Genomic DNA, 16,757 nt, shown 5'->3' on the forward strand with positions numbered 1-16,757 from the left:
AGCCTTTATATATTTACTTGTGAACATCCTATCCGCTTGTGAAACCTCACATATCTAAAACATAGCACTTCTTATTACCAGTTTCTGGTCTTTACTGTTTTTATATTTAGTTAGTGGTTCTTACCATTCATGTATGATAATCTCCTTTTGGTTCCTTCTTTCCATTATTTCTCTCTTGTTTTGTTTCCCACCTATAAGAGTGTTTCCTGCTGTAGTGACCCTGCCGTCCATCCTTCCTGGATTTTTTGAAGGACTTCTGACCTGTCATTTCCACCTACCTTAACCATACTTACTAAGTCTTCTTAAAGCACCGGAAAAAAGTTGTTAGCTTGTTTGAACCCCGGTATTGTTATTTTCTTCACCCACTAAATAAAATGCCCTTTAGCCTGCCTTTCAAGACTGAGTACTCTGACTAACCTCAGAGAGCTTTTCTAGCTTGACTACTCTGTATCTTAAATCAATTTATTTTCCTACTTTCTCTTATGCATATATCACCTTCATTTATTAAGCCATTGAATTTGTCATTACTCTGTGTATACTTTAATTTATCAATTTCTAGTATCTGAGATTCAAGTCATATTTGTTATGTTTTAGGTCGTTCTTCCCTCTTCCCAATCGACGATGGCTTGCTGGATGATGGTCATAACGACCAAGTTGGTGTTTTAAATTCACCCACATGTTACTCAGCTCATCAAAACGGAGAACGAATAGAACGCTTCTCTCGAAAAGTTTTTGTTGGTGGTCTTCCTCCAGATATTGATGAAGGTAAGTTGATTATTTGGACTTAAAAAAAAAAAAACCCTGAAATATAATGTGAATGGGGTAAAGAATTTTTTACCTCTAGAGATTTTCAGTTAGAATAGACATCTATCTCTGTTTAAATATTTTAAATATTTTGTCACCTGCTGAAATGTGGAGGCAGTTAAACAAAAAACTTTTTTAAAGTTGATTTCTTTACATTATGTTATGATGCATATTGCTACTGTATTTTTTATTAATAAGATTTTCATACCATAGATGATATTCCACTTATATTTTTAAGGATAGAACCTATTTTTTGTGGAAAATCTACTGTTCTCTTTCACAACTAATAGATGAGTCAATGATTCAATAAACTGGTAGATTATTCTGCATGTTAATCACTATAATAAGGTTCCCATGCGATAAAATTGCCTAGAACGTATATTGAATTTGACCTGTATATGTTTCCGTGAAACTACCTGGCATGTGTCAGATGCTCTGAGTATTTATGAGTATTACAGATTTTTACATGTTGTTTTAGCATTCTTTTTTTGGCTCTAAAATCTTACTTATCAAGCAATAATGGATCTCTATTTAACTTAGCATATTTTTCAAACCAGTGATATTTAAAATTTGTTGTACTATATTATTATCTATTCAGTTTTATATAAAATTTTAAAAATCGTACTGAATTGATTATTCTGGCCAATGTGCTACTTAAAAATGAATTTATTTGGACAAAATAGCTATTTTAAGTACAACTTTAATAAGAATATTAAATATGTTTTCAGTGTTTATATTGTAACTTAGGCTATTTGGTACATTTAAATATTAGATCTTTGAAGTAGTAAAATATGGAATTTTTAGAATGAATCGTTAAAACTAATTTCTGTGCATATTATTGTACTTTCTTAAGATGAAATAACTGCCAGCTTCAGAAGATTTGGACCTTTGGTAGTAGATTGGCCTCATAAAGCAGAAAGCAAGTCCTATTTTCCACCAAAAGGTAAGGGTTTTCATTATTAATTTTTGCAAGAGAATCAATTATATATGAGCAAAAGAGACAATATCAATTACTTCATGTTTTCTTTTTTTAAAATTCAGTATGACTGTTTCTTTGTCTAAAAATTAAGAGTGCAATTTGTAGAGGCTGGTAATATGTATCGAGAGAGGCAGAGTGGTCAAGAGACCTAGTCTAGACCTGATATACTTTCTCTATAATGTTTTGGTGCTGATTTTAAAGACTCAAATATTTCAGTACTTTTTATGAATAAAGTTTCTCTTTTTTTTTACTCATATTTTATTGATTATGCTATTACAGTTGTCCTGATTTTTCCCCCTTTGCCCTTCTCCACCCAGCATCCCCCACTCCCTCAGGCAATCCCCCCACCACTGTCCACGGGTCATGGTATAAGTTCTCTGGCTACTTCATTTCCTAGACTCTGCATCCCACGGCTATTCTGTGACTACCTGTTCATACTTCTTAATCCCCTCACCTCTTCACCCATTCCCCCACACCCCCTTCTCATCTGACAGCCATCAAAATGCTCTCCGTATCCATGATTCTATGTCTGTTCTTCTTGTTTGCTTAGTTTTTAGGTTCAGTTGTTGATAGATTTGTATTTATTGCCATTTTATTGTTCAGAGTTTTGATCATCATCTTTTTCTTAAATAAGTCCCCTTAACATTTTATACAGTGATGGCTTGTTGATGATAAACTCCTTTAGTTTTTTTTCTTGTCTGGGAAGCTTTTTATCTCCCCTTTGATTCTAAAAGATAGCTTTGCTGGGTAGAGCAATCTTGGGTGTGGGTCCCTGCTTTTCACGACTTTGAGTATTTCTTGCCAATCCCTTCTAGCCTGCAAAGTTTCTTTTGAGAAATCAGCCAACAGTCTTAGGGGATACCCCTGTAGGTAACTTCTTTTCTGTTGCTTCTTTTAAGGTTCTCTTTTTACCTTTAACCTTTGGCATTTTAATTATGGTTTGTCTTGGTTTGGTCCTTTTTAGGTCCAATTGTTTGGGACTCTCTGTGCTTCCTGGACTTAATGTCTATCTCCTTCACCAAATTATAGAAGTTTTCTTTATTTTTTCAAACAGATTTCCAATTTTTTGCCCTCTCTCATCTTCTGGCACCCCTATGATGAGAATGTTGGACCTCCTGAAGTTGTCCCAGAGGCTGCTTATACTACCCTCATTTTTTTGGATTCTTTTTTCTTTTTATTGTTCTGATTGGTTGTTTTTTGCTTTCTTATGTTCCAAATCATTGATTTGATTCTCAGCTTCATCCACTCTACTGTTGTTTCCCTGTAAATGGTTCTTTATTTCAATTAGTGTATCCTTCATTTTTTATTGGATCTTTTTTATGCTGTTGAGGTCCTCACTAAGTTCTTTGAGCATCCTTATAACCAGTGTTTTGAACTCTGCATCTGAAAGATTGCTTACCTCCGTTTTGTTTAGTTCTTTTTCTGGAGTTTTGATCTGTTCTTTCATTTGGGCCATGTTTCCTTGTCTCTCCATTTTGGCAGCCTCCCTGCATTTGTTTCTATGTATTATGTAGAGCTGCTTTGACTTCATGTCTGGGTAGTGTGGCCTAATGTAGTAAGTGTCCCATAGGGTCCAGTGGCACAGCCTCCGCAGTCACCCAAGCTGAGCACTCAAGGTGCCACCTCTGGGCTGAGTACACCCTTCTTTTGTAGTTGTGCCTTGGTTGCTGTTGACAGATCAATGGGAGCAATTTACCCAGGCCAGTCAGCTGCAAGGATTGGCTGTGGCCCCTGACCACAAAACTCCACCCTCTGTGGAGGGTCAACTGTGAAGGGACAGAGTGGTGGTGCTCCGACACGGTCTTTAGCTGTCCACTGGGTGCATTGGCCCTGGGGTTTCCTGGGTGGTACAGGCCAGGGTCACCCCACACCTGTGTTTTGGCAGGGGACCTCCCTGCCTGAGCTATAGAGCAATTTGGATGGCTGCTACTTGTGCTAGGCTTAGAGATTCCCAGGCAAAGCCAAGCTGTGAAACTGGGCTGGCTGCTGCTAGTGCTGGGCCAGGGGCTCACTGAGGCTGCTGTCACTTGTTTAAGAGGATTTAGGAAGTTTTCAGCGTGAGCCAAGACTAGCCATTCATGTGGAAAAGCTCCTTGGGTAGGCTGATAAGTTGGATGGGGAGATGTCTCTGAGGATCTCCAAGAGGGGATCAAACAGTGCTAGCTAGGTTGATGGAGTCTCAGGTATGGCACCAGCTTGCTGGTTCTGTGGGGGAAGGGTTTAGAAAAAAGGCAATGGCCTCTGCTCGCATTGATGCTAGACCCTTCAGTTTCTCCCAGTATGCTGCTGATGCCTTTCAAGCTGCTACCCCAGTGCTGGAGCTCAGAGAGAGTGGTAGGTGTGGTAGGTGAGTCCATGTGTGGGTTCTTTAAGAGGAACTTCTTGGGTCTCCTGCAGTTTCTTTTAGAGCCTCAATCCCTGCTGGGTTTTTTAGCCAGAAGTTGTGAGGACTGACCAGCATCTTCCTTGCACTGGAACCCTGGGCTTGGGGGGCTTGGTGTGGGGCTAGGAGTCCTTGCTCTCAAGATATGCCTTCTGAATTTTTATCTACCGCACCTGGGTATGGGACCAGCCCATTCTGCATCTTTCCCCTCCTGCCATTTTGGATGGATGTGGTTTATTTAATTCTGTAGTTGTCGGGCTTCCATTCAATGTGATTTTTGATGGTTCTGAGTCATGGTTGTTCTATTTGTAATTTTAATGTGGTTGTGTAAAGATGCCAGCTATGTCTGCCTGCACTGCCATCTTGACCGGAAGTCCTCTAAAGCATCATTTCAAGTAATTTGAGTACAGAATTCTAAAAAAACTGCCTCTCTATTCAGTGAAATTAAGATCTGTGTGAAGTGGTACTAAAATATGAACCTATGAGTAGTTTAAATATGGCACAATTTACTTACGTGTTCCAAATGACACAGATCACAAGAGAGCAGTATGTACTCTGTTGGTGAATTCTGATAGAGGAGAAAGTATCTGGACAACAAACACCCAATTACATAAAGAGATAAGATGTGAAGAAAATACCGACTTGTGTTAGTCACTTATTGCTAGGATACTGCTGTGGCCAATCATCAGATTACAAGAATCACAAACCATGCTGACATTCATTTGAGCAAAACAAGACTACCATCAGTGGGGCCGGGGGGGCGGTGGAGGATTCCCTGGCCACCATGATCAGGGAAGGCGGAGAGAAATAGCTGAATGTTCTTCCAGTCAGTTAGATCCTAATGGCAAATTCTCAGACGTGAAAAAAGGGGCAGGTTGAAGGACTAAGACTTTTCTTTAGGTATTATTGAAATACAATTTTAGGGAGAAAAAAAAACAATATTCTCATAGTTGAGTGAATTTTCAAGCCTAGAAAAGATTGCAGTAGATCTGTCGAATGGTCTGATTGTGGCTCTGGGAAAGGAAACATGTTAGAATTATTGGTGCGCAAAAATCAGCTAAGGGTTTCTGATGGTGAATTACATGGGCCATCTCTACTTTTTGTCACTGAGAATTATAGAACCTCCATTGCTAGTCCATTAATATTTTTAAAGAAATATAATAATGCAGTGACTTTTTATACCTTTAGATCTTCTGCTTAATGGCTCAAGAACATCATTTGAGCAGGGATTCTGGATCCTAGGCCTGTATGAAAATTTAAAACTATAGACGTCTTTCCATATACTCTAAATTTTTGCATGATTTTGGAATTTACTAGACTTGGAGGTCCCAAATCCTTGGTTTAAATAAAAACTTAGGTCCATATAGATATTTGTTAGTTTTAACCTACTGTTATCCACAGTTTTACTATCTTACTCTTTTATAAAGTTTATTTTATTTGTGTGTGTGTATGTGTGTTGGCTGTTGTCTTTTTTTACATTTTTATCTATTTTTTATATTTTTCATTTTTTAATTGCAGTTGACATATATTATTATATTAGTTTCAGGTTTACACTCCAGTGATTAGATATATATAACTTACTAAGTGATCAACCTGATAAATCTCGCACCCATTTGACACCATACAGAGTCATTCGATTATTGACTTATATTCCCTATGCTGTACTTTACATCCCCATGACTGTTCTGTAACAACCAATTGGAACTCCTTGAGCCCTTTACTTTTTCCATCCATCTCCGTAACCCCCCTCCCATCTGGCAACCATCAAAATGTTCTCTGAATCATGAGTCTATTTTTGCCTTCTTAATTCATTTTGTTGTTTAGATTCAATTGTTGACAGATATGTAGTTATTGCCATTTTGTTGTTCATATATCTGATCTTCTCTCAGCCTTCTCCCCCTCCCCCTAACATGCCTGTTGGTTTCTAACGTCCCTGTGTAAGTTACTGTCCTCCTTGCCGGGATGCCTTCAGACGTGTGTGGGACTGCTGTCTGCGTCTGGGGCTCTCGCCAGCGTTCCTCCCTCAGCGCAGCTGGAGCAACCTCTCTGACCCATCTGACGGTGCTGCTCCGTGCTCCCCCACTTAAAGTCCTTCAGTGGTTTCTTTCCTTGCTGGAGTAATGGCAGAAATGCTCTTGCCTCTCCAGCCTCCCCATCTCTCTCTTTTTCTTCTCCCACTGTTGCTTCTTGTGTCTTCCTGATGCCATAATTGGGCCTTTCTCTCGCCTGCCTCAGGACTTTGATGTGTGGTGTTCCCTCGGCCTGAAGGCGCTCGTCCCATGTCTTTGCCTCTAAGTCCCCTGTTGACCTCACCTGAAATACCAGTTGCTCACAGGAAACTTGCAGGACGCGCCTTATGAGTCCAAATCAAGATACAGTCTGCCCTAGCACTGTCCTCTTTCATGGCGCTTGTCACAGTTGCTATATGACATTTTTACAACTTCAAAAATGCGTCGTTATTTTATTAATGTCACATTCTTCCAATAATCTGTACAACTGTCTTTACTCATCTTTGTATTCTCAGTAATCATGGATTAGTAATTGCCTGATATGTGATATCAACACCTGTAGGATAGAGAACTCACTTTGACCTGAAGTAGGTGGGGGAAGAGGACTGTGAGTCTAGGAAGATGTGTTGGCACAGATTGAGTGAAACGGAATACTTGCCATCTTTGTGGTTATTGTGACCGTGGTGGTGGTGGTGGTGGTAGTTTTTGAGGCAGTCATTAGTTTATTTTCTCAGACCAAAAACAAAATATATGTGTGTGTGTGTATTAGCGTGGCAAATCATAGGGGGGTTTTTTTGGTACAATTATACTTAATTGTAGCCATTGCCAAAGACTAGTTTTCCCAAATTATGTTCTTTCAAGCATTTTTGTCATTGCTGTAATTCATCATTTTTCATGGTTTGGAAAACCCTGGTGTAGAAGCATCCAGTTAGTGTTGCAACCTTGTAATCAAGGCAGGGACTTACGCCCTTGGTTACCGGGCCACCCAGGTGTGCTTCCTTTGCAGTGAGTGGGGTTCCCCCTGTGTGACTGTTACTGGCTTGCTCTAATAAGTCCTAGAGAACTATAGGCGGTTTGTTTTTCGGAAGAGTATTGCAGTATTCACTGGCTTTCCTTAGCAAGCTCATAGCTTACCTGTCAACATTGCTTAATTAATTTTTATGATATGCACAATTCCTCCCTAGTAGTCACAAAAAATAATTAAGCAGTATTAAAAATACTGAACTTAAAGTATTGTTTAAAAATTAATATGACAATAGTTATATCAAAAAATCACAAAACTTAAACAGCATTAAAATATTGCATTTAAAATACTATTTTAGTAAATTAGCCTTATATCCTTTCTATCATTACAAAGCAATTATAGCTCTCAAATGCTCAGCTTTGTATCAGAATTAAAGCCTTCACTTAAAGAAAATGAGTCTTCATTTTTTTTATTTTTTTCAAGCATATTTCAATTGTTTCTAGCAATTAAAAAGTTCCTAAAATGTGTCTCTTAGTCTTACATAATTGTAGCTTTGGAAGTTTCTATTTGTGTAGGTTGGTTTGATGTCTTACGCAATTGAATAATACAATTTTATTAAAATGAAGTACTTCTGTGTCACATCAGACCTTTGTGGCAATCAAAGCTGTTTTGGCAACAAGCAGTGTTTTTTGAATTCTATGTAAAATATGACCTCACGCTTCCCATTGTTTAATGGAACAGATGTGCATGGACTGCTTGATGGCTTCGTTCTGGGACTAGACTACAGTGCTCCATGTTTGTTGGTGCAGAAATCCTGTCAAGGAAAGGGATATTTTCAGGTTATTTATAGTTATCAACTGCTGGGAATAATCACACAATACTAAACTTGGAATGTAAAATTTGTTGCCTTTTTATAACGAAGTCTGCTCTGCCTGCTGGAGGCATGATTGATTAAAGATTGACAGTTGGTTGTTACAAGAAAAGGGGGAGATACATATTTCCTGATGATACAGGAATTTAAGCAAGAGTTTGGAGTTTTTGTACAAGTCTAAATAGTCACTAGACTGAAAAAATTGTACATCCAAGTTGAGACTTGATTTACAAGTTCTGACCCACCCTGAAGGAACCTGCTCATTCCATCCTCCCTGAGATGGTTTTCTTAGTATCATTTGGAAGTTGTCAAGTTGACTGTGGAATTTTCCCTCCACTTGTGGAAATTCCTGGGCCTTCCCAAGTGCGCTGCAGTCCAAAAGTATCCTCTAGATCTTCTTGCCTTGCAGTCACTTACAGGAAACTTCAGGTCCTAGTATGCTCAACCGATCAGTCCTTCCGGATTGTTTGAGGATGGGACTGGCCTGAGTTTGAATTTACTCAGCCAATTGCTTGCTTATATGACTGACTTTGAGCAAATAATTAACCACTTGATACCTCAGTGCTGTATGTGAAGTAGCAAATTAATTTACTTGAGTATATGTTTTTGTATGTATTCCATAGGGTTTTGTGTTCTATAAAAAGTATAATGATTCTAGTCTTATTTGATATATTTTTTCCTTTAAAAAAACTTGTGTTTTCTAAACAGCAATGAAATTGGGGTGTAATCACTTTCCTTGACAACATTGCCTCATTTTTCTTGGATATTACAGGCTATGCATTCCTTCTCTTTCAAGAAGAAAGCTCAGTTCAGGCACTAATTGATGCTTGTATCGAAGAAGATGGCAAACTCTATCTATGTGTTTCCAGCCCAACCATCAAAGACAAACCAGTAAGTAAACTCTATGTGAACTCTAAGCTACAAATGCAAGTTTTCCAAAAGCTGTTTTAAAGTAGATGTTAGTGGAAAACAATTTAACCACCATGTTAAGAGATCAGTTTTTTAAAATTTGGATAATTTATAATTCCTAGATAAAAAATAATAATAATTTGTTTCCAAATCCAACTATGCAAAATTTTAAACAATGAAAAAAACCACTGTTAACTGGCACAAAATAGCATAAGCTATAAAGGGAATAAGACCCTATAAAGTAATATCTTTTTCTTCATAGGTTCAGATCCGTCCTTGGAATTTAAGTGATAGTGATTTTGTGATGGATGGTTCTCAGCCTCTGGATCCCCGAAAAACAATTTTTGTCGGAGGTGTTCCCAGGCCACTAAGGGCTGGTAAGTAGAATGCTAACATTATGTGTTTTCTTAAAAAATCATTTAAATATGAATGAATTGTTTTAGTAAACATTTGGTAGCTATTCTATCCATGGACTATTGGGCAGGTGTGGGGCAGATTCTTTATGCCCAGTAGTGGCTAGTTACAGAATTCTGAGACAGATTCTGAGAACTGTTCTTGAAACCATCAAGTAACTGGAGAATTGGACCTCACCTGTTGATATTAATAGCTAACTCCAAGCAGACTATAAGAAATATCCACTCAGATACTTCTGACTTCTTAAGTGTTACTTGCTAAGATATGACAATTTGGGGTCTGTTTATTTTATGTGGGTTGATTTCTGATATCTGAAGAAGAAATTCTGGATTTAAAAAAAATAGCACTTTAAACAAGTGAATGATAAACTTATGTTGTCAGTAACCAGGAACCAGAGATTTACTGGAAGATGTTATAGAGTAGCATAGTTATAGATGTAAATGGTCACTGTGCAAGTTTTTGGATGCCATGCATCCTGTGAAGTGTATCAGTGGCCCTTTCATTACTGAGAACATTCTCTTCCTGTATAGGAGATGTAGGTTAGAGAACTACTCAACATACAAATACTACTAATAAGACATAACTGCTACAAAGAAAGACGATAGAGAACAGAAGAGCATATGGCCAGAGAAGGTGACATAATCTGTTATTTAAATATACTTGTATTTAAGCTGACATACAAAGATTGAACAGAAGGAGTAGGGGGTGGTTGTGAGGGTTATGAGGAGTTTTCAGATAAAGGGAACCGCATATTCAAAGGCCTTCAGTGGAGAGAAGCAGAATACAATAGAGGGACCGAAAGAAACCCAGAGTGCCTGACTTGGGCTAAAAGGAGTGAGTAGAGAGACACAAGAAGACATTGAAAACATCAACAGGAAGTCTGGACATACAGGTGTAATATGCTAATTTAGTCTGTATCCTCAGAGCAAGGGGAGACCAATGAAGAGTTTTTAATAGAAGGAAGGAAACATCACATTTACATTTTTGAAAGATCTCTTTAGCTAATGACTCATGGAGGATTTAGAGTAGATGTTGGTAGACCAATTTAGTTGCCTATTATTGCAGTTCAGGAGACAGATGATGGAGGCTTGGATGAGTGGTGGTAGTGGAGAAAGAGCTAAGTGAACAGATGTCATTAGGTAAATGCAAAGGCAGAATCCAAACTTTCAGTGTTAAGCCACGAGGTAGATAGTGGTACCTTTTACTAAGCTGAGAAACACTGGAGAAGGAGCAAGTTACTGGGAGGGTTTGGGTATTGATTTTGAAAACTATGACACCTTTCAGAGCTCCCAAGTATAAATTTCAGTTAAGCCATTGGTATCTAATACAGGTGTCCCTGACTTTCAAAAGTTTGATTTACTTTACTTCCCTTTTATAAAACACGTACATTAGTACCTATTTGAGCTAACTAAGAGAAATAGAGGAATTTTGCTTTTAAATTTTCCTAATTTTTACAAAAGTTTTTGTAGGGAACCCTCCACTTTCAGATCATGAGGGAAACCTGTATATTTTTTAAGAGAATCAAAAAAAAAAAAAAAAAAAGCCCTAGCTGGCATAGCTCAGTGGATTGAGCGTGGGCTGGGAACCAAAGTGTCCCAGGTTCGATTCCCAGCCAGGGTACATGCCTGGGTTGCAGGCCATGACCCCCAGCAACCGCACATTGATGTTTCTCTCTCTCTCTATCTCCCTCCCTTCCCTCTCTAAAAATAAATTTAAAAAAAAGCATCACATGCTGCTCTTTGGCAAATACACTGGGGGCGTTGGATCAGAAGCAAAGAGCTAAGGCTACTGCCACGATCCAGATGAAAGCTGGAACAGGATGTTAGTGATGAAGGTGGGGTAATTGGATTCTAGATATGTCTTGAAGGTCAGGTTCACAGGATTACACGCGCAAGTGTGGGAAAAGATAAAGCCAGGGGTCCTGACTTGGCAGCGTCGCCTTTTCCGTCGCGTCCCGACTGAATCACCAGAAAACCACCGGGGCGGGTGTAATGGATGGTGGAAGATCAGCAGTGCCGTTTTGAATGCACTGCGTGCTGCAGTGTCTGTGAAGCATCAGCACGAGTCGTCCAGCAGACAGGCGCGCAGATGAGTGTGGGGTCCAGGGAAGAGGCCCCGACCGGAGGAGCGCAGGGGCTGAGAATAGGTAGGTGGTGATTAAAGCCGTGACACGGGATCAAGCCACCGAAGCCGGGAGTGTGGAGAGAAATCCAAGGACTGAAACCTGGGGTATCCTGACATTCAAAAGTTGAAGAAGACCTAAGAAGAACAGCAGGAATTATAATGAGACAGGAGGAGAATTAGCAGAATAATGTATCCTGGAAGCTATATGGAGAAAATACGTCAAGGGGAAAGAAGAAAAGAACTATGTTCAATGCTGCTTTCAGGTAGATTGACCATTGAACTTGATAGGAAGGTGACCTTGACATGAGCAATTAAAGTGGAGTTACGGGGTGAAAACCTGATTCTAAAGGGTTGAACAAAGAATGAGAAGAGACTGATTAAGGAGTATAAAATTTTTTTAGCAATTAGGGGAACATGAAGAGAATTTCTTTAATAGCAATTAGAGAAATGAAGTAGTCACTGAGAGGAAGAAGCAGTTAAGAGTTTTTAAGATGGGACGAATTATAGTATATTGGGAGGGATCCAGTATGGGGAGAAAAACTGACGATACAGGAAGTTGAAAGGAGAATTGCCAAAGTATTGGTTGGCCAAAAAGTTCATCTCTTCTTTTTTCCGGAAGCTGGCTCTAGTAGCACTTTAGTCTTTAACTTCATTTGAAACAGTTTCGCTAGACAGTATTGTGACAGTTGTCATATCAGCATGAATTTTTTAAAAAACTTATCAAAACTGGTGAATTTTGCATAGCCATTTTAATATTGAAGGTGGAAGAAAATACATGACATTTTTGGCACATTATGCTTTCATGTTTCAAGAAAGGTAAAAACAACTGAAATATGAAAAAAGATTTGTCCAGTGTATGGAGAGAGTGCTGTGACTGATGGAACATGTCAACAATGGTTTACAAAGCTTCGTGCTGCAGATTTCTCACTGGACAGTGCCCCACAGCTGGTAGACCAGTAGAAGTTGGTAGTGATCAAATCAAGACATTAATTGAGAACAATCAGTGTAATACCAAGGGGGAGATAGCCAACATCCTCAAAATATCAAAATCAATAAAGTTTTTGGTGAAAATAAAAAATGTATCTTTTATATTATAGAAAAAGCTAGATGGACTTTTTGGCCAACCAAATAATTCTTCTGTGATGAGAACAATTGGTATCTAGTGTACAACTGGTAAGACTGGATTTAGAAAAGAGCATGAAACTGGATATCCAAATGATTTTTACTTTTTAAAAAGCACTTAAAAGTTGTTGATTTACTGTGTTCTCTCACGTTTGATGTGAAACTTCCTTTTCTTTTGAAGTGGAACTTGCTATGATCATGGACCGGCTGTACGGTGGAGTTTGTTATGCAGGAATTGATACAGACCCTGAGCTGAAATACCCAAAAGGTGCTGGTCGAGTTGCTTTCTCCAATCAGCAGAGCTATATTGCTGCCATCAGTGCTCGGTTTGTCCAGCTTCAGCACGGTGATATTGATAAACGCGTAAGTTGCACACTGGAAAATCATGTCTGTCCTATGATAAATAAGGTGCTGGTAATCATGAGGGAAATAATGAGTTAATGTAATTCAGACACTGAATATTTTTATACTCCTTTAACTCTGAAAGGTATATATCATACCAAAACACCTCTGAAATGTAAAATTTTTCCATGTACTTAAGCTTCAGGTGTAATATAAAATATATAAATGGCATTTTAAGGCATGTCAAAAATTTGTATTAGCCAGTAAGGTCTGAATATCCTTCTGACTTCAGAGGCAGAGCTTGTTTTTAAGGTTTGTATTCCAGAGCTGGACTACCTAGGGTTCCCTTCCACCATGTGCTCTATAGTCCTGGGCAAGTTAACCCTCTTTGTGCCTCTCTCCCTTCGCTGCAAAGTGGACAACAGTAACAGTGTCTCCCTCACAGTTAGTTTAGGACTAAATGAATTCACGTATATAGCAGCACTGAGAACAGAGCTTGGTACTAAGTGCTGTTTAAGCGTTATTTATTTTTCATTTGTTATAAAACCTAAAATAAGAATATATTGCGTATATTTCCCTAAAGATAAATAATAAATATGCAAATAAACTAAATAGGCAAAATAATTGTCCTAAGCTAAGACTGTTTACATTTATAGTATGCATGAGATATACTAAGAATATTAGGTAAATTAGTTTTTATATATTGAAATTAGTAGCCGTAACTGGAGTGGGTTCTTATTTTCCCAGTGTAACAGTGTCTTGAAGGTTCTTCTTGGAGACTGCACAATAAAAGACTATTTGGGAGGCGGGGGAGCTGATTAACTAATGCTAATTGACTAGACCTTGGGCTCTTAAAAGTGTCATCCGTTTAGTTACCAAACCATGCTGCTTAGAAAAGAAGTACAGCACATGTTCAGTCCATACATGCAAAGTGGCTTTTTTGCTTAGAATTCTTTTGTGGCATTGTTACTTAAAATATTGTGAGAAAATTAAGAGAAGGGACTCTGCTTTTATTCTGACGTGCGCATAAAATTTTTTGAACCAGTTTGTACCTTAGAGTTTCTCTAATTCAGTGATTGTCAACCTCGGCTTCACATGGAAGTCACCAGGAGCTTCAGAAAAACCTTGACGTCTGAGTCCTACCCAAAGAGTGTGCCGTAATTAGTCTGGGATGCAGCCAGGCATCCCCAGGTGCTCCTGATGTGCAGCCACGCTTTAGACTGCCGATGTAGTCCAGCCCCTTCTTGTGCAGAGAGATGATGCAGTCACAGAGGAAATTATGTGCTTAGTATTTATTTGTAGTTGTCTAATACGCAGAAGCAGAGGGAAAAGATTGTTGCATTGTCATACTTCAAAGCTCTTTGTTTCCAAAGTAAGAGTGAAGGGCCGATATTTCGGGGAGAGTATCAGTTCTTAAATAGCAACTCAGATGCAGAACAAGTGAGTTGAGAAACACAAGCCATCTTGAAAAGGCATTGAAATCCCTAAGAGAAGTTTATTTTTTTAGATATGTGCTACTAAGGTATTATGGAAAGTAAGAATAGGTAAAGAATTGATGAAGCTATTTCTCATACAAAAGTTAATTGTTAAGAGATCATTATTAATCAGAAATAAATATTGAAATCATCAGTTTTAAATCCAGTTTTCCATCTTTGAAGTCTGTGATTTTGAGTTAAGTAGATTAGCTTCATAAAATAATATCTATAATTTAAAAAATGCAAATAATGGACAACATTGTATTTGTAAAGTTGTATTCAATAGTTTGACATTAACTCTTGATACTTGCTCTTAGCATTTTATGAGGTATTATGGAAATAAAGTAAATAGGACTGAAATTATTTTTAGTTTGCTTAAAATCCATGGCAAGAAATAACCATGAGAAAGAAACCCAGAAAGCATGTATAAATGTACCACTTTTATTCAAATATTTATAGAGTTTCCACTTTGTGCTAGATATTTTGCTGGGTACCAGGTACTGAGTATTGAGCAAATGGACACTTTCCCTGTGCTTCTGTGAAGATATGAAATCCAATAATTCCTATTCTACCTTAATATACTCTTTAGTTATAGTAAAGTTCCTTCTTCATTATAATTATGATTAAAATATTGAATCAAAAGTAATAGCCTGGCAACCAAGATAGAATCCATAAGGAAGAAGATGAAAGATAAAGATTGAACATAAAAATTTTAGAATTTGTGTCAAAGATTATTTTAAAAATAAAAGGCCAAATGGGAAAAAAAAAGGTTAAAAATCCTTAACTAGCAAAGAGAACTTAAAAATATTTTTTTAAACTGAAGCAGGAAAATATGCCTAAGATACAGACAATTCAGAAAAGCAAAATGTTTAATATATGTAAAATGTTTTTATCTTAACTCTGTTCTGATTGATGAAATACAAATATAAACAATGTAATTCTATTACTTCCAAACTTTCTATGAAAGTTTTTTTACAATTCTTTTTATGAACTTATAGTGTATTTGCAGTTTGTTGTACTTGTTGTTATTACAAACAATGCTGTAGAAAATATTCTTATAGGTTCAGTTTCTGCACACATGCAAGTATTTCATTAGAATACATAGTAGACGTTATTGGGTCACTTTTTTACTGCAAGCAAAACACTCCTTTGTCTAAAACCATGCTCTTAAGACACTCAATTTTCTCTGCTCTCCTATGGAAAGGCTGAAATTTTAGGCTGCCTGTCACTATTTAGTCAAACAAAGGTAGTAAATTTTCATTTATAAAGTCATTATAAACATGAAAGCAAGGCTATCTCAGCTAACAGCAGCCAACACTAATTCACAGAGTATTTAACTGTGTTCCGAGCACTGTCTTCCATGCTTTTATTTGCATAATCTAATCTTCACTCCATTTGCTCGGGTTCTTTTAACCTCATTTAACAGGTGAGGTTAAGAGATTCAGCCCTCAGACCTGACTGGAGTCTGGGGTCTTCCACTAAGTCAGGCCTCCACAGTGGGACTTCGACTTTCTATCTAACAAGCCCAGGGAAGTCGAGGCATGCCCTCAATAACATCGTCCGCAGGCCGGCTCCTGAGGCTCCTGAGGCAGTCGTTGACACGCGGGTGCAGCTGTCCCTGCAGCAGAGAAGCGCCGCCGCCGCAGCCGGGGGCTGTGCGGGCTGTGCCGTCTCGCAGGTGGTGTTGGAATGAAGGGGGAAAGATGTGAAAATCATTTGTCTTCCATGGCCGCTTCATATCCCTTCATTTTTCACTTAGAATCACCTCTGAAAATATTAACACACAGGTGCTTTTAAGATGTTACTTCAAGAAAGGCAAGGGTGGAATGTTTTGCAAATCAATTAGATTTTTATAGGTTTTAGAAGTATTTTCTGTCGTTGGAAAATACAGTAAATACCATTCAGTTTATAGTCTTCTGAAAATGACATTACCAAAAATACAGAAAAATTACCAAACTCGGTGCTCGTTCAATCACATGGTCAATCGTACACATGACACATCATATAAAAAGATGATTAGTTCAAGAACAAAATGATTTTTTTAAGCTTGCTATAGGGTAAAGTATTTCCCCAGGAAACTGCCTACTCTCTCAACATTCAGGGCTGGTCTTTTTTCTCTACGGCACACTTTAGACGGTCACGACGAGGATTCCTGAAGCAGACTCAATGAGGCTTTCTTCTCTCTCTTTCCAGGTGGAGGTGAAGCCATATGTGCTGGATGACCAGATGTGTGATGAATGCCAGGGCGCACGCTGTGGTGGAAAATTTGCTCCCTTTTTCTGTGCCAATGTCACTTGCCTGCAGTATTACTGTGAGTTTTGTTGGGCAAACATCCACTCGCGTGCAGGACGTGAGTTCCAC

At 38.3% G+C, this 16,757-nt stretch overlaps 1 protein-coding gene across 7 annotated transcripts in view; it reads left to right on the forward strand.

The window, feature by feature from the left end:
- The window catches only part of CPEB2 (cytoplasmic polyadenylation element binding protein 2), a 60,025-nt gene that overhangs the window by 39,436 nt on the left and 3,832 nt on the right, over positions 1-16,757 (forward strand). For all 7 annotated transcript variants that reach the window (XM_045834021.1, XM_045834022.1, XM_045834023.1 and 4 more), the window contains 6 exons: positions 595-765; positions 1,658-1,747; positions 8,783-8,901; positions 9,182-9,296; positions 12,761-12,942; positions 16,590-16,757. The exon at positions 16,590-16,757 is cut by the window's right edge and continues 3,832 nt beyond it. In XM_045834021.1, the coding sequence (XP_045689977.1) occupies positions 595-765; positions 1,658-1,747; positions 8,783-8,901; positions 9,182-9,296; positions 12,761-12,942; positions 16,590-16,757 (845 nt within the window). The remainder of the gene's footprint in view (positions 1-594; positions 766-1,657; positions 1,748-8,782; positions 8,902-9,181; positions 9,297-12,760; positions 12,943-16,589) is intronic.

Source organism: Phyllostomus hastatus, unplaced genomic scaffold (genome assembly GCF_019186645.2).
Source record: "Phyllostomus hastatus isolate PE091 unplaced genomic scaffold, TTU_PhHast_1.1 phas_contig_196, whole genome shotgun sequence".
NCBI classification, from domain to species: Eukaryota; Metazoa; Chordata; class Mammalia; order Chiroptera; family Phyllostomidae; genus Phyllostomus; species Phyllostomus hastatus.